The sequence below is a fragment of the Exophiala spinifera genome (assembly GCF_000836115.1).
Source record: "Exophiala spinifera strain CBS 89968 unplaced genomic scaffold supercont1.3, whole genome shotgun sequence".
Lineage (NCBI taxonomy): Eukaryota > Fungi > Ascomycota > Eurotiomycetes > Chaetothyriales > Herpotrichiellaceae > Exophiala > Exophiala spinifera.
Window position 1 is genome coordinate 1,973,702 of NW_015622515.1, and position 24,910 is coordinate 1,998,611.

At 51.6% G+C, this 24,910-nt stretch overlaps 9 protein-coding genes across 9 annotated transcripts; 3 read left to right on the top strand and 6 right to left on the bottom strand.

Annotated features, from left to right (window-relative positions):
• Window positions 1-451: 451 nt before the first annotated feature.
• PV08_04462 (uncharacterized protein) lies at window positions 452-4,750 on the bottom strand (the record flags this gene model as incomplete). Its single annotated transcript, XM_016378810.1, has 1 exon — window positions 452-4,750. The coding sequence occupies one exon, from the start codon at window positions 4,748-4,750 to the stop codon at window positions 452-454; it is 4,299 nt and encodes a 1,432-aa protein (XP_016237487.1).
• A 1,074-nt stretch (window positions 4,751-5,824) lies between these two features.
• Window positions 5,825-8,757, top strand: PV08_04463 (uncharacterized protein; the record flags this gene model as incomplete). The annotated part of the gene is made up of 2 exons (XM_016378811.1): window positions 5,825-5,891; window positions 5,942-8,757. 2 exons carry the CDS (start codon window positions 5,825-5,827, stop codon window positions 8,755-8,757), a joined length of 2,883 nt encoding a protein of 960 aa, XP_016237488.1.
• A 453-nt stretch (window positions 8,758-9,210) lies between these two features.
• On the top strand, window positions 9,211-12,766 carry PV08_04464 (uncharacterized protein; the record flags this gene model as incomplete). The annotated part of the gene is made up of 2 exons (XM_016378812.1): window positions 9,211-9,969; window positions 10,538-12,766. 2 exons carry the CDS (start codon window positions 9,211-9,213, stop codon window positions 12,764-12,766), a joined length of 2,988 nt encoding a protein of 995 aa, XP_016237489.1.
• Window positions 12,767-13,198: 432 nt separating this feature from the next.
• Window positions 13,199-14,705, bottom strand: PV08_04465 (uncharacterized protein; the record flags this gene model as incomplete). Its single annotated transcript, XM_016378813.1, has 2 exons — window positions 13,199-14,490; window positions 14,573-14,705. 2 exons carry the CDS (start codon window positions 14,703-14,705, stop codon window positions 13,199-13,201), a joined length of 1,425 nt encoding a protein of 474 aa, XP_016237490.1.
• Window positions 14,706-15,223: 518 nt separating this feature from the next.
• PV08_04466 (uncharacterized protein) lies at window positions 15,224-16,036 on the top strand (the record flags this gene model as incomplete). The annotated part of the gene is made up of 1 exon (XM_016378814.1): window positions 15,224-16,036. One exon carries the CDS (start codon window positions 15,224-15,226, stop codon window positions 16,034-16,036), a length of 813 nt encoding a protein of 270 aa, XP_016237491.1.
• A 508-nt stretch (window positions 16,037-16,544) lies between these two features.
• PV08_04467 (uncharacterized protein) lies at window positions 16,545-17,642 on the bottom strand (the record flags this gene model as incomplete). The annotated part of the gene is made up of 2 exons (XM_016378815.1): window positions 16,545-17,466; window positions 17,581-17,642. 2 exons carry the CDS (start codon window positions 17,640-17,642, stop codon window positions 16,545-16,547), a joined length of 984 nt encoding a protein of 327 aa, XP_016237492.1.
• Window positions 17,643-18,263: 621 nt separating this feature from the next.
• On the bottom strand, window positions 18,264-19,452 carry PV08_04468 (uncharacterized protein; the record flags this gene model as incomplete). Its single annotated transcript, XM_016378816.1, has 4 exons — window positions 18,264-18,626; window positions 18,710-18,927; window positions 18,980-19,246; window positions 19,278-19,452. 4 exons carry the CDS (start codon window positions 19,450-19,452, stop codon window positions 18,264-18,266), a joined length of 1,023 nt encoding a protein of 340 aa, XP_016237493.1.
• An 878-nt stretch (window positions 19,453-20,330) lies between these two features.
• Window positions 20,331-21,719, bottom strand: PV08_04469 (uncharacterized protein; the record flags this gene model as incomplete). The annotated part of the gene is made up of 1 exon (XM_016378817.1): window positions 20,331-21,719. The coding sequence occupies one exon, from the start codon at window positions 21,717-21,719 to the stop codon at window positions 20,331-20,333; it is 1,389 nt and encodes a 462-aa protein (XP_016237494.1).
• Window positions 21,720-22,028: 309 nt separating this feature from the next.
• Window positions 22,029-23,062, bottom strand: PV08_04470 (uncharacterized protein; the record flags this gene model as incomplete). Its single annotated transcript, XM_016378818.1, has 3 exons — window positions 22,029-22,284; window positions 22,340-22,496; window positions 22,558-23,062. 3 exons carry the CDS (start codon window positions 23,060-23,062, stop codon window positions 22,029-22,031), a joined length of 918 nt encoding a protein of 305 aa, XP_016237495.1.
• Between the last annotated feature and the right edge of the window lie 1,848 nt (window positions 23,063-24,910).

Sequence of the window (24,910 nt, forward strand, 5' to 3'; positions counted from 1 at the left end):
CTCACTAACTGGTTAGGCTGAGCATCTCTGGGCCTCACTAGCCCGCGGCTGGGGGCTTATCAGACAACGGCCTAGGCATCTCCCTAGGTAACTATTAGGTGCGAACTCTGAGTACTTCTAGGCATGGAGGCTGTTGAGAGTAATAGGCATTTTCATACCCGCCGATTGCCATGAAATCGAGGCATTTTTTTGGTCCCTTGCAGTACAGCATCAATCGCCATAGCCATGCTTTTACTATACACGACTCGAGCCAAAACGGCGGTACGAGTGACAGAAGAAGCCTACCTAGGCAAGTAGACAACTAGAATAAAATGCCCCCTAACGAGCAGTACTTTTTCCATCCGAATCCTGATCCTCCCAACGCCATGCTATGCATACCATTGTCCTGTCATCTGTAACCCATCATTATCATCATACTCCCAGTTGTAGTGAGAACCCAACCGTAAACCCATTACACTGTCCATGAGCTGAAATCCAGCTGAGATGCCAAAGTCACATCCTTGCGTGAGCCTCCCGCTTCATCGCGTGGGACAGGCGTCCTCCTGCCACCTTGAGTGCCTGCGACAACAGTATTCACAGTGCCCGAGGAAGTGCCCGCCACTCCTTGTTTTTCGGCGACTTTGCTAATCACCCTCTCTTTCAGTCTCTTGATCTGTTGGAGTCTAGCTCGCCAGCCACTCGGAAATTCAGAATCGCTGTCCCTTGTATTCCAGCACTGGGAAAACATGCTTGCATTCAAAGCCAGCGCCCGGACGAAAGGTGCTAGCTGAGCGGCTGAAATGATTTTGGTGTCCGCTACTGGTGAGATGTTGGGCAAATCATCTCTGGTGATAACCTGAACCCAATAGAATCCAGGCATGAAATTTGGATCGAGAGCCTGGCGACCACGGCAGGCAGGTCGGATCACAATGTTGATGTAGTTCAACTGAGACTTGAAATTCTCCATGCTCCAAGGAAGTCCAGAACGATTGAAAACAACATTGACATGACAATTCCCAACGTGCGCCTTCTTGGTGATGCACTGAGGATCCTCCTCTAGATCGGTCGGCATCATAGTTGGAACGTGGTAGACAATCTCATCGACACGATTTCGCCATGCTATGGTATTTTCTCCATCTCTCGGGAATTCCAATCCTTGGGGGTTGTAGTGGAGAGGTGGCTGAAGAGAAACACGGTAGCCAAGTTCGCTCAGAAATCGCTCATAATCCTGTGAGCCACTCGTATTTGCGAGATAGTCGGATTCTGCAGACTGGTCTTTTCCAATATAGAGAACACCAATCTTGTGGCTGGACACAGTCGGTATGCGATCGAAGGAGTCCAGTGCTCTTCGAACATAATCTTCATCTGGCAGAAGCACCGGCTGATCGGCAACATTCGTCGTGGCTGCGCTTGCCACCATCTGAAGAATAATATGCGATGGGAGTATTTCAGTGGTGACCTCATGATGTCTAATCTCCGTATGGCTGGGCGTGTGATGGGAGGGCAATTCGGTGGTTAGTGGTTGATATCGGGCATAGGTTGTACCTGACGCCTGTCGTTTGATGATTTGAGTCTTGCCGGTATGTCCAGCTGTCTGAGCAGTAATCACACTGAGACCTGCAATCCAAGACGCCGAAAAAATAGGGCCGTCATTCTGTCCTGCAAAGTCTGCTTGTGGTGCCGTTTCTCCTAAATCGGAAAAAGCGGTCCGCTGCATCATATCAATGAGGACTTGGCTCTGCTCATCAATCATCTCTAGCCCCTGAGAGTTCTTCCAAATTAACCTTGCAACAATCCACGAAACATATTTAGCCCTGGACTCCAAACGGAGGGCGAGGAACCAGAAAATGATGACATGATAAGCCAACGCCGCAGCGTACTGAGGCAGACCAATGTCTGTCAACATTGACGCACGGTACGGTGGTCGGCGGAAGTTCAAGCCACTGTGCCTCGATTGTAGGCTCAATCGTCCTGCGGGCGAAGCAACCGATGCCTGATGCTGTTCTCGCGTCTTCTCCAAGAACTGGATACAGATGCCAAATATCATTTGTATTTCGTCCGCGTTGAGATTTGAGTGCATTTCAGGCAACATAGCCATATGGATCAGGAACTCAAGGATATGTGCGGTGAGATGCACCTGCGTCATGTTCTTGGACATCTTGTCGATGATTGTAGGGTACAGCGAAGCAACAGAAGACGGGATCTCAAGGCTGCAGATTGACAACGCATGGATGCATGGCCTTGATGTACCCTCCCAGGCGCCGGCGATACCGGCGAGAAATGCTCTCACAAGGTCGTCGCCGAATCCTTTTTGCACTGCCTCGTGCTTCATAGTGGCGTATGCGATCAGAGGTACCAGAATGTTGAACATACACAATGCAACATCTGATTTTTTGAGCCCAATCGGAGGGGGAGCCTCGCGAAAGGTGTTATTGACAATTTGTTCACACAATACCTGTCGAAATTTTACAACAGCCTCCATGGAATTCAGGAATAGAGCTATGTTGCTCAATTGTGCTGCCACATGGATAATGGTGTAACTATAGGTCTCCCAATCTGTGTCCGCCTGAAGACATCTGATGATGTTCATCAGCCAGGTATCCATGTCAAGTTCTGTTTGACTTTCAGGATTTGAAGAAGCGTCAACATTGAGATATGTTGACGGACGGTCTGCGAAGAGATACGTTACGTCTTCGGTTTCTGGGTACATCCACATCGGTTCATGGAGGTCTGATTTTGTTGATATGCTGGCACTGCTTGCCGAATGTCGTTGTGTGTTGGGGGCCTCGAAGGCATCTGCTGATTCGCGTGTGCGCAGAAGAGCGCTTGCAATATGTTGGCTTTCGCTGTCACTAATGACATAGATGAAGCCAGCGTCATCAGCCCTCACACGGAAAAGGAGCCGCTTGGCCACAAGGCGAGCGGGTCGGAAGTGACAAGTGGAACCTGCAATGTTCTGGAGTGCATCAAAAACTTCTACCGCAACCGCAGCGTCGAGATGAACACCATAGCAGAACACTGTCGCAAGAATCTTGGTGGCTTCAGCTGCATGTGTGTCGGTGAAAATACCCCTCGCTGAGGATAGGAGAACAAGCTCCTTCAAAGTCTTGATCATGGACATGATTGACTGAGTATGTTTGGCAGCCTCTTCGTAATTAGACACCATTTCCTGCAAAGCTAAGAAGAGTTCGGCAAGAACTTGTCCATCTTGCTCGATAGCGACCTGAGAAAGAATCTCAGAAAGCATCCATCCATACAGATCATCGACTTGTTCATCGGAGGTAGGGCTACTAGCATGAACGTTACAAGCTCGGACCAGTACTTGTATCGCACAGATACGAGACGCTGCAGCCAGCTGTTGATTCTGCACCGTACGCTCATGGAGATCGCGGATGTACTGATTCTTCCTCTCATTGTCCCCCGAACTTAGGTATTTGGTCTCGGCGAGAGCCAGGGCACATTTGATTTGCTCATTATCAGCGAAGTGCGGAAAGTCCAAGAAAAATTCATTAACGGTGTCTTGATTGGCGGGAGAAAGGTGTTTCCAGAGTGACTGGAAATCCTCGGCAAGTTTCTTGGTCATCGTCTCTCTCTCCCGGTAGTGCCTTTCATATACCCGAGTTTTGTCCTCATCAGGACTTATCACAGGTGTCAGCAGGTTCTGCGTGGGGTTCACAGGCCTCGAGGGAGTCATCTCCAAGCACAACAAGATGATTTCCAGAATTTTGCCAAAATCGAGAGCTTGGATCTCCGTCAATCTGGAGGCGGAAAGTATAGCATGGACTGAGGCTAGTATGTCGTGGCTGAATCGGAAGATACCTTCAGAAGCTGCGGTGTGAAGCTCCCCAATAAATTGCTGCAGATTGACAACATACTGCCCATCTTTTAATCGCTCGTCGATTAGATTGCGCAGAAGGTGTGTCGATCCTCTCGCATGGGCCAAGTTTTTGCTGTTGTTATCCAGCGTCGGTACTCGGATAAAGGAATAGAGAATAGTGAGCACCTCCCCGCTCAAGTCGCTTGTTGCAAGAAGTTTATTGCAGTCGAACAAGTGATCAGGCGTTTCCTGTAGATTGGCGATGGAAGCGCACAGAACAACCAGAGTTTGTTCAAGGCCGGACTTGGGAAACTCGAAATGAGATGCTATGGCGTACAGGATATTGATGCCGCTATTGATGTCCGCATATCTGCTCGCATTCAGGCAGAATGTAGTGACCGTTTCAACAGTTTGTGCCAACTCAAGGGAGTCAAAGTCGCTATGGCCGATACTGAGATAATCGCAGATGTACTGCAGTAGCCAATCAAGATTTTTGATCTCTTTCAGGGAAGCTGACCGCGAAGCCTTGTTGTCCCTTCTCGCTTTGTCGGCTTTTGTAGTCCAGGCCAGAAGTAACTTGCTCAACAGCGATAATAAAGATCGTGCACCAACCCGAAGATTGAGAAATTTCATCGAAACTTCAGTGCCAGGTTTGAAATCGCCGAAACTAAGCAGCCACACCCGTGCTTCGTCTGGGGAGTCAACCAGCTTGTACCCATCATCAAGGACATCTTCAGGAATAACAGGCATCTCAGCCGGGGCGGCTTTCTCAGTATGTCGGTCTTGGGATATGACATCGTCTGGAAGGAACTTAGGCGTCAACACTGGCACATTCCAGACAGACCTCCTCCTCGACTCCTTATCGCCGCCGCCAGTGGCCGACCTTTCTCTTGCCGTGTCATTTCCAGTCGACATACGATGTGACCGTCTTTCTGGACGTCCAGTAATCAGCATGTGCGACATTATACAGTGTGAGGCCCGCTGGCGAGAAGATCATCACCAGCGCGGTTGACGGCGAAGACAAAATCGTACAACGAGAGCACTCAAAGAGTGACGCCGCGTGACAGAAGGCCAGCTTGGTCACAATTGCCGAGGAGGCATTGCCTGTGAAGGCCAAAAGGTATCAAATTATCTAGGAGGCTTGCGTGGTGTGAGGAAGTGGATAAGAGTCAAAGTGGAAAACAACATTTGCCCAAGAAAGTTGAATTGTAACAATAATGCTGTTCTTACCAGGATTGAGTTGACGGTGAGTAGCAGCTTAAGCAGGAACCCGCCGCAAAAGAAACGTCACAGCCGTGTTTAACCAGAATCAGAGATTTTCTCGTATCGGTGGCATGAAACTTTCGATAGGATGACCACGATATTGAAGTCCCAGCGTCAGGCAACGGAAGTCGGACCCTCCAGCGAATCTCCGCGGTCGAAGTCAATTCTTCCCAAGGAAATCTGGGCACTTGTGGATGCAGGCAGGATGCATAACACCAAGAAAATTTTATCAAAATGGCTTAAAGCAGGGGATGCAAAAGTGAGGCGAGGCAAATATCGTTATCGCTGGCCAGACCAAATCAAAGTCGAATTGAGACGCCGGTTGCGAAAAGAATCATCGCCCACGTCGCCACCCAAATCACGTGTTGAGCCATGTGTTTCCGCTGCTAACCAGGCGGCCACGGTGAAGCATAAACCCCACGAGATCTTATACGGAGGATCACTTTAGTAAGGAAATGCAAAGGCGGTCAAGCTTGTGGGAATTATTCTGCCGGAGGCATCGCCAGGCTGTAGAAAGCAGGTAAACAATTCAATTTATTTCGTTTAGACAAATTGACATCGGTTTCTGCGCTGCGACCGTTCTTTGTCCTGAGTTTCCTGCAGATCGATCTCACACTCTACAAGTTTATCCTGGAACAGCGGGCAACACTGCTTTCTTGCCATCATTGAATTTCTAACGCAGTCACGAAGCCCTTTTGACATATCGCAACTATGTGCATGATTTGAACGAGCACTCCGAACACACCACCCGAGATCCCTATTATCATGGCTGATCTAGCAACTCTAGCTCAATTACTGGACGCCAGTCTCGATCCTCGACAAAACAAAGAAGGTAAGCACACCCACCGTACTGACTCTGCAACTATGTTAACAACATCGCAGCCGAGCTCAAGATCCGTGCCGAAGAGAAGAAGCCTGGTTTCGCTCTTTCCCTCCTTCAGATAACTGCGTCCGGCAACTTTCAGTACAACACTAGACTTGCCAGTGCCCTTTTTTTCAAGAACTTTATCAGACGGAATTGGACAGATGTCGAGGGAAACTACAGACTACCTGCGCAAGATGTCAATGCCATTAAAACTGAGATCGTGGGACTCATGATCTCCGTACCCCGAGGCATCCAGACACAGTTGGGTGAAGCCATCAGCGTTATCGCGGACAGTGACTTCTGGGAGCGCTGGGATACCCTTGTTGATGACCTTGTGTCTCGGTTAAAGCCTGATGACCCTGTCACCAATGCTGGAGTGCTGCAGGTGGCGCATTCTATCTTTGCAAGATGGCGGCCATTGATGCGGACGGATGAACTCTATACTGAGATCAATCATGTCCTGTCAAAGTTCTCCCAGCCGTTCCTCTCCTTATGGCAGAGACTCGACGCTTACATCGAAAGCCACAGCAGTGATAAGAAAGCTCTTCAGGAAGCCTTCGCAGAACTTGACCTGATCCTACTCCTCTTCTATGATCTATCCTGCCAGGACTTGCCTCCAACCTTTGAAGAAAACTTGCTGGGGATCAGTGCCCTACTTCTGAAGTATTTGACATACAACAATAAGCTTCTGGAGACCGATGACGAGGCAGAACCTGGCCCACTCGAGAACACCAAGGCAAACATCTTCGAAGCATTAACGTTGTATATCGGCAAGTACTACGAAGATTTTGGAAGACATGTCACAGGCTTTGTGGAAAGCTCGTGGCATCTTCTCACCACCACTGGAGCAGAGCCCAAGAACGATATTCTTGTGAGCAAAGCTTTGCACTTTTTGACCTCTGTGGCAGGTAACAGAGAACAAGTGCAGAATTTTAGTGACCCTGCGGTCCAGAGTCAGATAATGGAGAAGGTCATCCTCCCAAATGTGGCGCTGAGAGATTCTGATGTCGAGATGTTCGAGGACGAGCCTATCGAATTTATCCGAAGAGATCTCGAAGGTTCGGACAGCGAAACTCGTCGGAGAGCCGCGGGCGATTTCCTCAGACAGCTTAGTGATCAATTCGAGCAGTCTGTGACGCAGATTGCCATGACACTGATACAGAATTGCTTGCAAACCTTTTCCAATAACCCTTCGGAAAATTGGAGGTCCAAGGATACTGCTGTCAGCCTTTTCTATGCATTAGCGTCGAAGGGAGTCACAACCTCAACTCACGGTGTTACGAAAACCAACAGCTTGGTCAATATTGGCGACTTCTTTTCCACGCATCTAGCAAGTGACCTTCAAAAGGATGATGCCGAGCCATTGATCAAAGTTGATGCCATCAAATACTTGTACGTCTTCCGCAGTATCATCACCAAAGAACAGTGGCAGCAGGTTATGCCGCTATTGGTCAACCATCTTGGAAACTCAAATTACTGCGTCTACACATACGCAGCTGTTGCTGTGGATAGAGTGTTGGCAATGACAGACGAAACTGGCAAACCAGTGATTGATCCTGCAAGCATCAAGCCGCTAGCGAGCAGTCTCCTCGAACACTTATTCAGCTTGGTCGAAAAAGACAGTGCTCCCGAGAAGGTGCAAGAGAACGAGTTTGTGATGCGCTGCATCATGAGAGTATTGATTGTCCTCAAAGACGGTGTCAGTGCAGTTGCAGAAAGTGTGCTCCAGCATCTCGTTTCTATCACTACCATTATTTCTGCGAACCCAAGCAACCCCAAGTTCTACTACTATCATTTCGAAAGCATCGGCGCCCTCATTCGCTTTACAGCATCGACGCACGCGGAGGCAGTAGGAGCGGTCCTGTTCGCCCCCTTTGCAGCCATTCTCAGCAAACCAGTCGACGAGTTTGTTCCCTACGTGTTCCAGCTTCTCGCAGCATTATTCGAAGCGGAGCCTAACAAACCTCTCACTGAACAGTACAAACAACTTATCGCACCTATACTTGGGCCTGCGGTGTGGGAACAGCGAGGGAACATACCTGCCGCGACGCGACTTTTGTCAGCTATCGTTCCCCGAGCAGCAGACGAGCTATTAAGTGCCAATCAAGTCGTAAGCGTTTTGGGCATATTCCAAAAACTTGTTTCAACAAAAGTTTATGAAGGTTACGGATTCGACCTCCTTGAAACCGTTGTCACCACCTTTCCCGCACCTGCACTCGAGCCATACTGGGTGGAATTAGTCACGCTTATGCTCAAGCGCTTGCAAAAGAACCCCTCACAAGCCTTCAGCCTACGATTTGTCCGGTTTTACCATTTTGTTTCCTCGCGTGACGACCAGGGGTTGGGTGCGGATTTCTTCATCGCTGTCACTGACCGAATTCAAAACGATGTCTTCCGACAACTTTACCCAGGTGTTATTCTGACCAAGACGCAAGAACTTGCTCGTCCGTTGGACCGAAAGGTTGCCGCAATATCGCTGACCAAGACTTTGGCGGATTCCAAGGCATTCCAAGAACGATACGCGAAAGGCTGGACGTTGACATGCAACGCACTCCTCAAATTGCTAGAACACCCGCCTTTGCCACCGACCGAGGCCGACGTGATTGCAGAGCTTGATGTGGAAGATAGTAGCTTCGGCGTTGGCTTTACACAACTGAATACTGTCCGTCGGCCGGTCACAGACCCGTACCCTGAAGTAACAGATTTGAGGAAATGGGTTGGCCAGTACTTGAAAGCAGCTGACCAGAGACATGGAGGCCGCATAGGCAAGACCGTTGAGGAGACACTGAGCCCAGACGCGAAGACGGTTCTGAATGCTTACATGAATCTGTGAGCATGACGAGAGAGAAAAGGGAAAATATGGACTCGCACAGGTCATATGGAACGAGCTGAATGTGCAACGCCGATCAAGACGTGCCGTTTCCATGTTAGAGTCAATAAAATAGCAACCCAAAATTATGCACAAAGTCTTACAATCTCAGAGTCGGAGATGCAATGAGAAATAGGCAATAAGAGATTAGAAAGTGATTGTAGCTGACTTCACTCCTCCTCGGACGTGTTTCGATTGTGTTACGAGGTCCAACTCTCCCTTTCGTCCCTCAGCCTCAGGTCTCGTGTCCGGCAAACTTGCCTATTTTCCATGCAGTGGAACATGTTACTACAGGTATTGATCCATGCATCGCAAACCATGCTGCACTTCGTAGGACGTTGTTTCACGGCTAGGCAGAAGATCACACGCTTCTGAGTCCCTCGTCGCTACGGGCACTCCCAAGTTCTGACATGTAGCATGCTGCACAACCTACAGCCCTCGCGGCACATTCACTTGACCAGGTCATGGCTCGGGGTAAAGAGGACGACGACGACATCTACCCGTCCTCGAACGAGTAACATCCTTGCATGTGCCCCCCATGCGAGCGCGAGTGGAAGCCTCGTCAGGCGTCTTCTGTTCTCTACGAGTCCCTCTCCGCGCAAGAAACACGCGCCACCCCTGCCCCCTCGCCCGTCGCTACCAGACCACGAACTGAAACATACATTCGTCAAGGGCACAGGCCCGGGGGGCCAGAAGATCAACAAGACGAATTCGGCCGCCCAGGTCACGCACCTACCCACGGGCATCGTGGTCAAATGTCAGGCGACGCGCAGCCGGAATGAGAATTTCAAGATCGCCAAACGCATCTTGGCAGAGAAAGTCGAGTTTTTGGAGAAAGGGGACGAGAGCCGTGTGGCAAAAGTCGTCGATCGGGCGAAGCGGAAGAAGGCGAGCCGCGTGAAGAAGAGCAGGAGGAAGTACAGGAAGTTGAGTGAGGGCGAGGACGGGGAGAACGATGAGGGGCACGAGGACAGGCAGCATGACGGAGAACAGGAGGAAGAGCAGGAGGGGAAAAGAGAAGGATCGATACGTGGTGGTGATAGTCAGACCACGGAGGGAGAGAAGATAGCGGAGGGATTTCCAACGGTTGAGGATCAAGTACTGACACGATCATGGCGGGAGGAAGAAGAAATCACACGGCGCAAGGAAATGGGGGAGACACCACAGCGGCGCGAGGTACGTTGAGGAGGGGTTTTTGAATCTGATCCCAGCCTTTGATTGTCTCTATTATTCGAGAACGAAGACCCAACTGCCATATACAGGTATCATTCAGCTGAGCATCCTTGAGCACTCAAACACTCGTTAGCCGGCCGGCAAGGAAGCTGGCCAATTGGTGGTGGGAAGATGTGCCTGCATTGGCCCTCGCTACACTCGAGTAGTTGCATAAGGTATTTTTAACATCCTTTGGTGCCTGCTCCTGGCTACTTCTCTCTCGCCCCTTTGGCTTGCGTCGTCAACTCTCAAGCGCTGTTTCACCTCTACTCCTGACCCTCGTTCTCCTTCCCACTCCAAAGATACCTCAGACTTTCGATATTGAACCCCGTCTCACTTCTTTCTTTCTTCGTCCTCATCCGATAGAGAATTGAGGTCGGTGGCAGGCTTCCACGATGTCTCCTCCTAAGCGCCGGGCCAGTGGTGGAGGCGAGCCACCGGCTAAACATGCTCGTACTGAGACTAGGGACTCCAGACTTGATCATGTGAGAGACCCTCACCTTCCTTCTCGTCATCCTAACCTTAATAGCAGGAGGTGACTACTTCTTCTGGCCTCTCAGACGTTCATGGGGACTTCGAAATAGAGGTCAAACTTAGATCCAAGTCTAAGGCCGCCCGCAATGACCCGAGCTTTACGTTGGCTGAACGTGAGCTATACGAGAAAGTCCTCTCGGAGCAGTCCAAAGGAGGATTAGTTACCGCAGTACATCGCTTTGCTGCTTACCATGCAGTTCGTGGCCGCGAACAATCTCCCAACGAACTTGGATCCGATAGTCAGGAAAAGCGTACCTCTGATGATGGTGACGCTGGGAACGTGTCCGAAAGCATAGAAGAGACTAGGAAAGATAATGATGCAGAAGAGAGTCAAGGAGAAAATGTCATGGCTTCCCTGCATGGCGAGCATACCGAAGGTGATTCGGAGCATGAAGGTGATGACGACAAAAATGACCTTGACGACGAAAGTGACCTAGACGACGAAGATCCCTGGGAATACACCAGTGAGGATGAAGATCGCTCCGAGTATGATCCCGACTATGAGTTCGACTGGCTAGAACCAATTAATGTCGAAGTAACTCATACTACAAAAACTGACGAACACGGCGAGCCGATGATGGTTGCATTCTGCAGCGCCAAGTTGATTAGAAGAGGTCAAATGCGAGATGATTTCTATGGACAGATGGAGCCGCCTTCGAGAGAGACATCAATGCTTGCGTTTGACCTGTTTGACCGATATGGTCGGCTGCGATCTGAGTACAAAACCCACCCAGTGATGAAGGGTACTGGTGTTTGGGGCCAGGAACTGTCTCATGGGGATATCCTCCTCATTGAAGAGATCCTGGTTAACAAAGATTATCGCAGGCAAGGGCTTGGCCGAAGAATGATAGAGTCACTATTCAGAAGAGTCCGAGACAAGACGTGGTCTTTCTTTGCTTTCGTCTGGCCTACCGTGTTGAGATTGTCCGACATCAGAGACGAGTGGGACAGCTTACTAGACGATGCCGAAAGACAGAACATGGCAGAACGCGAACATGACCGGGCTACCATGTTTTGCAGGTCACTAGGATTTCGAAGGGTTGGATCCACGATCTGGTTTGCCTGGGCTCCCAAGACTGATCATCTCTCACACCAGCTTGCGGCAATAGATGATTTCAATCCCCCAGAGGCGCCTTCAACCTCCCTCCATCCCCTCTTGACACCATTACAGCGCATTGCCGACCCGCCTCCGCCCGGTCTCTACCAGTTGGTGAACCAGGTTGTGGACCAGGAGCATGAATCAACAAACTTTCTTGACGTGCTCAAGAACTGCATGCAACAAAATGGTTCAGCCGATGCCTGCTGGATGAGTAGGGATAAGCATGGCAATACCGTCCTTCATCTCACCGCATCAATCTTCGACGTTGCGTGTGTGGAATGGATTGTGAAGCAGGATTTCGGCGCTCGACTTCGAGAAATGCGCAACTATCGAGGAGAGACACCTCTCGAATTAGTGCAATTCAAGGTCGAGACACTCCGCACGCAGAAGGTTGTCAGCTCTTTGACAATACCTGTATCCGACCGATTCGAAGGACATGATGAAAATGCCGTTCGCTGTTTGATCTTGCTTCAAGGATTGGTGTCTGTCGAGTCTCTCGTAGAACTCCAGGGCCAGGATGCTCTACTGCGAATCATTGGCGGATGCACATGTGGCCAATGTCTGAGAGGTTTTTTGAGCCCCAGGATGTCCCGCGCCCTCATATATCAGGGGGAAATTGGATACGATATGATGAATGACTTCGATGAGTTTGCCGGGCTAGATCTCGAATTTAGGGAAAGCCGTCTCGATTACTTGCCTTCGAGGGTGCGGAACAATCTCCGGACAAACAAGTCCATGCGTCAGGGCTTTGTGAATCTTTGGATGCACATTGCGACGTGTCTGGAGAAGGGGGACGTGCCTACCACATCCAATGTGCTGGATGTCATCAAATCTGCTGGAGAGTGGCCACCTGCCACCCGAAATTTTCTCCAAAGAGGAGGCACCGTGGAGTCAGTGTTTTTGGCGATATGTAGAGCAGCCATGGAGCAGGACGAGTGGATGGGAGACGGATGTTACCAAGAGGTGATGGGCGACGAAATTGCAAAGCTACCTGAGTGCAGGAACGACCATGAGTTCGGCTACGTCAGTGGAATGTGCGGTTACAGGCGCATTTGTCTCAGACCGATGGTGGATATGATGGGCAATCGTCTTGACGAGGACGGAAACATGGTCGATTCACGGCTGTAGTCGGTTTACGAGCTAGTATGCATGGTTAGTGAGGCGTTTGAACGGGTTGTGATAGACGATACAGAAGAGCCTGTCGTTCAATGGTGTATGTAATTGATAAATCGGACCCTGGTGGGTCAGAAGGTCTGTCTGTGTTCTTTCGGCTTGGGGCTCTACTCCGAAGCAACTCATGTATGTCTGTTGTCTTCTCTCGTCATGCATGGGGGGAGAAGTCGGCTTGACAGTGCTTGCGATGATAAGACTCCCCTTTTCTTTCAAGGAGCGAGGCAGTAAGAAGTATGATTTTGTCTTTCCCTATTCATCTAGAGAACCCCAACCAGAAGGGGCCCATGTTCTCATTGCCCAAAGCGAAAAAAAAGAACGCCCATATCACATGTCTTCATTTTCTCCCATATTTTTGCTTTGTGGGTTTTTGAAAGAAAGATGATGTCTCTATTCGATGGTCTTCTCGGTCAAGAAGATGCCGTACTTGTCCTTCAACTCGGTGAGCAAAGGCTCGGCGAGATCCCAAGTGACAGGGGCCAAGACGCCCTTCTTGCTGATCCTTCCATCCAGGACCATCAAGCACGCAAGGCCGCAGGGGACACCGACCAGCTTGGCCATCGAGCTGTAGCCCTTGGGGTCGCCGTAGTCGACGAGGGTGCTGGTTCTCGTCTCGGTGGAGCCGTCCTTGTGCTCGATCTCGAACTTGTGCTGCAGCATGACCATGTCGCGCTCGCCTTCCTCGTACTGCATCTTCTCCTCCAGGGTGGCGCACAGGGTGTCCAGCGGGTTGCCGCGCGGGGTGATGGGGGTGTCGGAGAACAGGCCCAGCCACTTGATGCCGGAGATGATGCGCTGCTTCGCGGCCGTGTCGGTGAACTTCGTCTTCGACTGGATGGCCCAGGCCAGGTCCGCCTCCTTGTTGGTCGAGGAGCCGATGATCTTCTGGGTGGCCTCGGCCCACGAGATGGGCTTCTTGTCGGACGACGACGGCGGCTTGAGGTACGGCTGCTCCTCGTCCGACAGGAATCCGATGTCGACGAGCACCTTGACGAACTCCGGGAAGCCCTGGTAGCGCAGGGTGCCGCGGATGACGGTGTCGGCCTCCGGGATGCCGTAGCGCTGTCGGTAAGGGGTCGAGTCGCGGTTGGGGTATGCCACGAAGGCGAAGCCGGGGTAGATGAAGTACGGCTTCGCGCTGGCCATCAGGTCCGGGCCGGCGATGTCCTTGACGCTGCCGCCCTCGTAGAAGCGCGCGGCGTTGCGGAGCGCGAGCAGCACGCCCCGGCTCGACCACGAGAACTTGTACCCCAGCGGGTTGTCGCTCGCCTCGGGCGCCGGCAGGCCGCCGCAGTACGACAGGAACGACTTGATCTTTCCCCCGGCCCGGTGCACCTCCTCGATCGTCTTGACGGCGTAGAGGTGGTCGATGCCCGGGTCCAGCCCGATCTCGTTCATGACCGTGATGCCCGCCTCGAGGACCTGCGGCTCCAGCTCCTTCATGGCGTCCGACACGTAGCTCGTCGTCACGACGTTCTTCTTCTTGCGGATCGCGGACTTGATGACGGTCGCGTGGAAGGTGTATGGGATCAGGGAGATGACCAGGTCGCTCTGTTCGACCGCCGCGTCGAGATCGGCGTCCTTGGACACGTCCAGCGAGACCGGTTTGGTGTTTTTGATGCCTTCGCAGAGCTTCTTTGCGCTCTCGAGTGTTCGGCACGCTGCAGTGGTGATTTCACCGACTGTTTAGCTTTGGCTCAATGGAAGGAACGTTCTTTGTACTTCACGGTCGGGGGGAATCTATCGATTGACTGACTGACTTACCGACTGTGACTTCGACACCTGCATCGGCGAGGATCTGAACAGTGGGCTTCGTGACGAACCCAGCCCCCAGAAGGAGAGCCTTCTTGGACGAGTAGCCCAGTTTGGATTGGATGGTGGTGATGAGCGACGACATGGTTGCTGCCTTTGTTTGGACTGGCGAGTATCACGAACAAACTAAGGGTAACTCAATACCTGGTATCTTTGCTCTTCGTGGTTCTGTGTACAGTATGGAAAACAAGGATCAGAAATCAATGAGTCGAATCTGGAGTCTGTACAAAAAATATCAAACACCCCGCATGTTCTGCCCGATAGCGGAGTTTCCCGTTCGAGTCAAATACTTACACCATCTGCCCCTCGCCGTGTTTGCGCCCTGTAGCGAGCAGCCTCACCCTCACAAACCTAACTAACTAGTTAGTGGTGGACAGTGTACCCTCATCTCGTATTCCCATCGTCCCCGAACCGCGAGTGCTTGTTTGTAACTTGCTCAACCATCCGACGGAAAGGTAGGACACCACCAGTAAGGAGAACCCTGGGCTCTTTGTTCTCTCTCTACCTAGTATATATGTACGTCTCTCTCCGTACCAACCTTCCTACACACCTACAGACAGTGACACCAAGGTATTCTGGTACAACCAACCACATCATCAAGCCATGGGTATCCCAATAGCAGTCCGACTACAGGCCTACCTTGACCCTCTCGTTCTCCTCGGCATCTCAATAGGCTATCTCCCCATCACCCTACTCTCGCACCCTCTCTTGTTCCTCACGTCCCCGCAGTCGTTCCGGTCCAAATGGTTCGAGAGCTTCTGGCGGGTCATCGGGCCCAAGATGGCCGCGTCCGAGATCCAGGTCGACCACATCGAAGAGATCCTGTCGCGGGCCCGCGGCACCGTTCTCGAACTCGGGCCCGGCGCCGGCGACCAGATGTACCACTACAAGCCGGACCAGATCGACACGCTGTACGGCGCGGAGCCCAACGTCTTCCTCCACGCCAAGCTGGCCGAGGTGGCCGAGGAGAAACTGGGCGGCGGCGGCGGCGGTGGGAAGACAAAGTTCGTCGCCCTGGAAGCGGGCGCCCAACCGAGCAGTCTCGTCCCCGCGCTGAAGAAAGCAAATCTCATCGACCCCGGCGCCGGCGACGGCGACGGCATCGCCGTGTTTGACACCATCGTCGCCGTCAAGTCGTTGTGTTCGGCGCCGCAGGCGGACCTGCCCGCCACGCTGGCTCTGGTGCAAGCTCTCCTCCGGCCTGGCGGGGAGTTTCTGTTTTTCGAACACGTCGAGAACGACACCGACTCCGTCACCATGTCTTTCGCCTGGTGCGTAGACTGGATATGGCCGGTGTTCATGGGCGGGTGCAGGTTGAAAGGCAAGGTCGACAAGATCGTGCTGGGCATGGGTGGATGGGAAGAGAGAAACGTCACCACGATTGGCGATTTCAAGGGGTACGAGGTATGTTTTTGATTTTGCTGTGGCTTTACTTTGCTTCGCTCTTGTTTGCTCGTTCTTTGCTCGGTTCCGCGATCCTGGCCTTTGGGGTGTTTCTGCTTCCGCTTCCGAACACTTCTCAATTCTTCCATTCACTCATTCATTCATGATCGTAGAGTGACAGAAATTGGCTAACTGGATCTCTCTCTTTTCCGCCCGTCAAAAAAGGTCTTTAGATACGTCAAAGGAATCTGTCGAAAGGCTCACGTATGATCCGGATCAAGGTACAGCGTACGGCGATATCGACGTTATAGGCACCGTGTTCCGTTACTACGTACAGGTACCACGTAACCGAAGTGCATCCCTGTGTAGATACTCGTGCATGACCACTCAACATGACAATTGCGCTTTTGACGGCCTGCCCCTGAAACTCCTTAATGCTAGTAACAAATTCTCCGAACGAAGGATGCTTTCTCCCAAAACCTCCCTGAAAATATCGAATTTCATGCCTCGTATAGAGGAGTGATTCATCCCAATCAGATGCTCAGGCGTAGACGGATTGCTTCTGTGGCAACTCGGTCTCGTACTCGATCTCCACCTTGCCTCGTTTCTTGGGTTGTTTCTTCGCGGAAGGAGGTGGCGCTGCTCGTTTCCTCTTCTTGCCCAGGCCGGCACCGTCATCCTCGTTGTCCTCCGATACATCGTCGTCGTCGTCGTCGCTGTCCTCGTCGTCGTCATCCTCATCAGAGAACTCATCTTCATCGGGACTCTCTCCACCGAACCAGTCGTCGAAATCTTCCATCGCTTCTTCTTCGGCGTCACTCTCCTCCATGCCTGAAACGTACTCGACCTCAGCCTCGCCTTCGACCTCAACTTCCTCCTCCTCTTCTTCGTCGTCCTCTTCTTCGCCCTTCTCGGCCCTCTCCAGACCTCTCAGCACCTTCTTCCACACGCCCTCCTCGACGTTGATCGGTCTATCGCCGTACGCGCCGCTCCTCAGCCGCTCAATCAGCTCCCTCTCAATGGCCCTCTCGACCTTTGCGGCGCTCTCGGCCTTGCGTTCTCTCGTCTCTTCTCTCCGACGCACCTTGGGCGCCAGTCTGGGCACCAGCTTCTCGCCCAGCCTCTCCTCCTCCTTGGCGATCCTCCTCTCCCGGATCGCCACTTGCGTCAGCCTCGTCAGCCTCTGCTTGCACTTGTGGACGTAGAATTTCGGCCAGTACACGAGCTTGTCGTCGATCTGCGCGAGGGCCTTTTCATAGTTGTTGGGCAGCCGGATCTTCTCCCACCATTTCGAGGGCAGATGGGCCCGTTCGGGGCTCTTGATGAACAGGCACAGAGCTCCCGTCTCCGGGTCTGGGCGGACGGTGGCGTAGCGTGAGTTCGCGAGTGGGCAGGACTGTCGGTTGCAGAAGCCGGTAAGGTTGTATTCGTTTCTGCAAAAGGTTTGTTCCTTGGTGTTGAGTCTGCGTGAAAGAGACGAAAAAAAAGAACTGTTAGCCCAGATACCGTATCAAGGTCGGGGGTATTCCAAAGAGAATCTAATAGTCAATCCCTTCAATTTATTTTATTCTCCTTACTTTAACTTGAACGAACAGAACTGCTGGTTGATGACCTGCCAGACGATTTCGTCGGAAGACATGGTTTATGAGGAGAGGTTGGGTGTGAACAATCAAATGAGACGATCTGGAAGAACTTCAAAGGGCGAGGAAGTAGGTCGCTGGTGGCCGATACAAAGACGGGCGTTGAAAAATGTAGGTCAATGGCGAGTTCTCGTTTCCCTCGACTTTTTTGGGTGCAAATCGCAGTCAGACGATTCGCTCACCGACTGCAAAGCAGAAAATGTTTCTTGCGGGCCCGGCAAACTTGCCTGGTGGAGAAAATTTTCTGGCTTATCGCTTATCGCCGGGGGTTGGCTACGACTGACTACCTTGATCCCTAGGTATTCATATGGAGCAACAAACGAGCAACAATCAATCTGCACTGTCAAGCCCGAAGCACATCTAAAGCTACGGAGTGAGAAAATCGTATAGTGTATCTCACTAAAGCTTGTAGAAATGCCCTTTCGAGGTCTAGTTCCATGCAGTACTTAGTCCCTCAGGCATGCAGGACAGTTCGCTCTTCTCGAAGCGCCCAAAGGTTGACGGACAGTCAACCACAAATTGGAAGGTTACCAATCGAGAGTAGATCGACTACGTTCCCATAATTCAAACTGTTCTTGAAATGCTGGTTATATACTTCATTCCCATCAAGTGTCATTGACTTAGACATTCATGAACCACCTATGCTCTAGTGCCTCCCTTGCTGTGATCCTTTTTTCCGGATTGAAGTTTGTCATTTTGACAGTGAGGTCCCGAAAATCCTCGTCGACGATTTCATCCTGCCGTAGGGAGAATGGTTCCCGTGGGTTTTCAGCGTTGAAGCTAGATCGCACTACCTGGAAGATCTCGATCCAAGGGTTTTCTGGGTTCCCATAATGGAGACACTGGAGAAAGCCGTTGAATGCTTCAAGATCCCCGAAATAAGACAGCTGGCGTTCAAGAACGATGGCTAAGAGCTCTTTATCTTTGTCAAGTTCCTCTTTCAAGACGCCAAAAATTACTCGTTTAGTCAAGGCGTAAATGCGCTGCAAAACACACTTTTCGTTAACGTCCTCATCCAAGCTTTGACGTTGGGGCAACGAATCCATATTCTGTCTGGTGAACCTACAACAATAGCGAATGCGAAAATATCGGAGGGCTTGTTCATAGGGCCTTCTGCGTGTGCCTCAGGGCTGCGCCACATCCAATTCCCCAACTGCGCGCCAAGAAGGTTCCCTGGAGGAGGGCAGTGTGCACTGTCTTCGAGGTCAGTGAGCTGCGTCCGCTCTACAACGATTCCGTGAGACCCCTCGGTGGCATCAATCAGGATATTGTTGGATTTAATATCTGATGGTTATCAGCCACATCCTAGCCGTCTCAAAATGAAACGCTCTGTTACCGTTGTGGACAATATCCTTATCGTGCATTGCAGCAAGCCCTCGTAGCGCGTCCTTGAGAATCCTTTTCGTGGTGGAGATTGGCAAGTTCTTCTGTGCCAATTCTGGAAGATTTTTTTTGAGATGACTGAAAATAAATATGGACTCGTCCGGAGCGGTGTCGTCTAATCCACGCACGTAGGGGCAGCTACCCAACCGTCGGTATATTTCCAAACGGAATTCGTAGTTGTTTCGAGGAATCTCTTTCAAGACAAACTTTTCATTCCCGTCTCTAAGTTAATCAAACTCAGTAAGCCATACTGGCTCTGCTCAGAACGGCTTGCGTAGCAAGAAAGACGCGACCCAGCAAACTACCTTTGTTTTGAAGGACGCGTTCGATTTTGTATTGACGGCCGGACTGGCCTTTGATCTCTGTCGGTTGAGCCTTCTGTACATTTGTATCCGCAGCATCCTTTGACAACAGAGATGGTGCCATTGTGCTGGAGTAGCTACGAGATCGGAATTGAAGTTGCAAAGTCGCTGCTGCTACGGTTCGGAGGCAAATTGGTGATTCTGGGGAATTGCCCCTGACGGCTCTGCGAGAGAAAGCTTTCGACAGATTCAATGCTGCGGAGGAGGCATTGCAGGAGCGAAATGCTTTAACACCCATCATCGCAATATCATTCCATCTCGCTCGTAAAGACTCTCAAGGAGGTCGAAAAGGCACAAAAGTTGACAGAAGCGCCGACGTGTGACAAAGTTACCTGGCGAATTGGATCCCGTGGTAGTGCTCTGACAAGGTAAGTCTGCAAGTTGCCAAGTGCAACGTCTCTCGATGAGAGGCTTATGAGGTCAGGAACAAAAGAGACAGCGCTAAAGCGTTGTCTTGTCATGTGTAAGTTCATATAAATATCAAAGTCATGTGGCCTCGGGAGAAGGCCTATGCTTGGTAGGGATCTATGCTATCACAGCGGGGAAGGTGCGCCGAGCATTTCTCTCTGCTCGTGTGCTCACATCACATGTAAGAGGAAACTTGACCCAAGATCGTCAATGATACATGTGATGTCAACCGGATAGCGACTCTTCGACGGTTCTCTTGACAAAAGACCTTTCATCTCGTCAGCTGGGAAAGTAATCCAGACGCGGACAGCAGTGCTTTGTCGGCACAAAGATCAGGTGGTTTGAGCGTTGACACTTTAGATGAGTTGGATCAAAAGTCCGGTTTTCGCAGTCGTGGCATTGATTTGCCTGGTTCCATCGGCTTAGCAACCGGGCACTCGAGAGGGCACTCGACGTTGGCAATGGAGAGTTTCAATAAGAGTCCAATTGTACGTTGAACAAGATTCTGAGCTTCCAAGGTTGTGTTTATCAAAGTTAGCTCGATGACCCCCAATTCGGTAGTCGCTGTATGACTGATTGCGTTTGAGCCTCAGCTTCAGCTTGGACTTGAACTTGGGGTGGGGCTTGGGCTTGGGCTTGTGCTTGTGCTTGATACGAAGAAAATCGAGCAACGAGCCAGGCCAAGTCATTTTCATGCGGTTTCGGCCACTTGGAATAATAATGCCATGTTTGGGTTTCCTTATCCCATTTCCTGTTGGGCACAAACGCCTCGATGTTGTAATAGTTGTCACGCATATAGATGGGTTGATATGACGGCGGACCGCTTCTTTCCAAATACTCATCTGTACCGGCTTCGGCTTCCTCGTCTGTGAGATGATACAGCCGTGGCTTTGGAGTCGTGACCTTTTCGCCCTTTTTTCGCCACCTCGCAGACCGAACGATGGTGCGCGTGGTGACGTCGAGATGGGTCTGTAGGATTCGTGAATGCGCCAACGGGCTGTGGATGGCTTTGATCACGATGTCGGCGTGGTCTGCGAGGAGCTTGGTGTTCCACTCGGGGTTCTTGCCACGAGGGATGATGGGTAACGGTTCCCTGTTCTCAAAGTTCCGCTGCCAGTGCGCGAGGTCCAGGATGATGTTGAGATTGTTCCAGCTTAAGAGACAACTCATGCACGTACACACAACCGCCGGGTCGATCTGTTTGATGTGCTGATACGGGTTCCTGTGGATCTTGATGCGGTCCTGCCACTGCGGGCTGAGAAGGACAGGGCGAGCCGAAGCTGGGACCTTCTCGAGCAGCACGGGCAACGGGAAACATTGTCTCAGCACCCAGTAACATCGGCGCGTTATGGATTCGGCAAGAGACCTCTCGTTCTCGAGGATGAAATTGCGCATGAAGTGATTCAGTCGCAATTGACTGAAGACATCGCTTGGTCGAAGAAACCCGAGGATGAGCGACAGAATCTCCGGAGGGAAATCGAGGAACGACTGGATGTGTGAATGGACTTTGCGCGATTGTTTCTTCTCTTGCCTTTTCTGCAAGCGTGCCGTCCTCTTCGAGTTCAGTGTGAGGGCGGCCGTGGTATCAACCAGCGGTTCATCTTCCGCTGATGCACCCTTCTTTCGTAGGATGGCCTTCTTCTCTCCTTTCGAGAGTGGGAAGGTCGTGATCGTCACATCTTCTGTATGCGCTTCCTGTAAATGGGCAAATGACTCGTACGAAGTCACCGACTCGTCGTCTTCTGTCGGTCTATCCCTCGCGTGCGAAACTGTAACCTTCGGCCTGGCTGCGTTGGTGGGAGCCGGCAACGACGGTTGGTTGATCTTGCTCCGCTTGGGTCGTGTGCCATCTTGACTTGGCGGTAGTGATGATTCTGCTTTCGAGTCGCCCGAGGCTGAAATGGCAGATTCAGCGTCGGTCATTGTTTTATCACCAGGCAATCTGGACGGTAAATTCAGGTTCCATCATTCCGCCACCGCACCATTGGTAACCACAATGGGTGGCTAGAAAGTTTTACGACACGAGGTGGCCAGGCATCGAAACTCGGCTGACTAATACTATGACGTTCATGACTTGTAGACAGGACGAGGCCGAGTATGAGCAGGCACAACGTCGCCTTGGAAGTTAAACTACTTGTCAAGTATGTTCGATCTTGTACTATACTGCTGTGAAACATAGACTATGATGGTTGAACTCAATGCGGTCATCGGACCAGGGCCTAAATGGCCACTTCAGCTCTCAACCAACCACTTTTTCAAGAACTCGGTCTGGGTGCCTGCGTTCCTCTCGAACAAGGGGCCCGAGTATGCTTCAAAATGTCCGCAGGGCAAGAGCTGCAGCTGCTTTGGTTCTCTCGCCCGAGCAAATGCTCCCAAGGCCAAATCAGCCGGCGTCAGGACATCACCACTCGCAATAGTCATGAGCAGGGGAGTCGGGGAGATTTTGTCAATGAGCTGTTGTGGCTCATACGCTCGGAAGAGCTCGACACTTGTCTCCCAGTCAGCATCGTGAAGTATACATGTTCTCGGCAAGAGGCACCTACGTCTTCATTGTCACAGTATTCTTCCAATTGGACTTCTTCTCCCACGAAGAGAAGAACTCGTAGCTATCGGGAGTAGGCAGGGCAGATGGTTTGAGAGGGTCAGCGTCCACCACAGGTACCATTACCGGCTCTTTGCCTTCTGCTCTCGCTTGTCGATCTGGATTTGCAAGGTCAGTCCTGCTGGAAGACGGGGATGGTCCAAGTGCAAAATCTCTTACCTGCTGCGAAAGCGGCATTGAACCCAACCTCAAAGTCTCCTCGAACGAGTCGTTTAAAATTATCCCAGCCGCTCACGCATGGCGCTTGGCTCAGGACTGCTTTCACCCTTCGATCTACGGCGCCGACATAGAGAACGTGTCCACCACTGTAGGACGACCCCCAGATACCGATCTTGTCGGCATCGACCTCCGACCTTGAAGCGGCGTATGTGATGGCATCGGACATGTCGCTGCATTGGGTCATGGGGACAATCTCGTAGCGCGGTTCACCCTCGGCGGCATCGCTGTCGCCAAACCCACGGTTGTCATATACCAGACAATGGATGGGGAGTTTTGAGATGAAATGCTCAGCGAAGGTATTGAGGTCCATTTCCTTCAAGGCCGAGAAGCCATGGGACAGGACCAGACATGGAGCTTTGGGTGAAGTGATGAGCTCGCTGCTGTAGAACCATCCTCTCAGGGTGACCCGGTCCGAGGTTTTGAACTCGATATCTTCTCTGCCCATGATCTCGGGGTGTGTATGTGAATGCGGGCGTGTATATATATGTATAGAAAGATATGTACAGAGTATCTGTGTGATTGATGCCGTGGAGCAGGAGAGGGAAACGGCAATGTCACGCCCAGAGCTCGAGAATATGTAGGGAAGTAATGTACGGGCAAGACACCCAATTTGTTACGTGGATGCAGAAGAACAGCTGGAGGGGTCCCATGGCCGTAGAAGAGGGTCTTGCAGGCATTTTATGGACCCGGGGATCGCGCAACCCGCCCACCGTTGGCCAGGGTGAGGAGGCGTCGTCGCATCTGCTCGCCCTCGCTTAAGGGGCAGCAACGGTTCCAGAAAGCGAGAGATGGCAAGGAGCGCCTAGAAGAAATCGATTCACAGCAGTTCGATACAAGGACATCCCGAACCCCGCAGTGCGGGAGCGCTTCAAAGGGAGACTTCAAGCTTCAGGCTTTCAGCTTAAAGACCGCGAACCACAGGGAATGGAGGTATCTAGACATAAGGACTCCGATCGAACAAACCCCGAGGCATAATTTGATTAGTGAGGGATGGGCACCGCTTTCAGCATTGGCCTCCAACATTGCTGGCTAGGTTGGTTCCGTCGGCGTCCTTGTTCCCTCTAACTGCACAAGCGGAACCGCGTGAGGTTCCTGAGAAACACCAAGGTACTCAGAGATGGCCTGAATGCTTCGGGGAGTATCCGTGCGGATTTATTACTGACCGAACAGCTATGGACGAAACATGCACACTCCCCCCTACGTGCTCCAGGGTGTCCAATGACGCCGAGCACCCTCCCGGTGTCAGCCAATGTCTCCTGTCATTTAAGACCGGTACCGCTCTCTCCCAGAACCTTGGTGGCTTGTGTAATTGGACGTCGAGGACGCGAACGCCAGAAGCCTGCAAGCCGTCGCCTTTCCATCAGACCACAGGAACCTTATCTACCTGTGGACAAACAAGTCATCGTGCATAGCACCAGCGCACCGGTGCCGCCAGAAACCATGGAGAGACGCTTCCAGATGTGCGTTGTCGCTCTGCAGAAGGAAACTCAGTCATAGCCATGATTCGTGGACCGTGGTGGAATGTCCCTAACTACCTCATGCATGCAGAGTCTTGCAGGTTACGCTGCCGCTAACTCGGATCAGACCAGTGAGCCTCAAGTTTACTTGCACTTACACTATGCCATCGTGTGAACGAAGGGATACCTCCGACAGAGAAGATTGTTGAGAATCAAGGCCAGAAGCAGAAAGTCATGACATACATGACATTCTATTCTCAACACATCACATCGACTCTTCTGGCTGCTTCTTCTAGTAGCGGCACCCGACACTGCTCCGACGACCATCAACAGCAAAAGAGACAGACACCTCATCAATCGGCCCCCCCTTTTGACTTGTCCGGCATCAGCCCTTCATCCCGGCCGGCTCCCGCTTCGAGGTCCTCCCTCCTCTTCGCATGATGTTTTGTGGTGCCTCCTCTTCCCGGGGAATGGTGAGCTCCAAATGAGCGATTGACACCTCGAGAAAGCCTGCTGCGCCTCTCAAGTATCCCCCTTCCATATCCATGCACCTGCCCGATAATGGCAATGACGAGTTCCTGATAAGCATCCTCCTCTTTTGCAGCAGGCTTTCGTCCGTCTCGTGTCCATCCTACACCCCCCTTGTGGTCCCGCACCTGCCCAATATTGACAAAGACAAGCTCCTTCTCAGCACTGTTCCCTTTCGCCAGCAGCAAGGGTTTGTCCTCCTCTGCTCCAATCCAATTGAGAGTCCCTGTGGCAACTTGCCTATATCCGAGGTGGAGCAGACCTGTGCCTGATGAGCATATTTTAGTCACACCCAGGGGTCCTCCTTG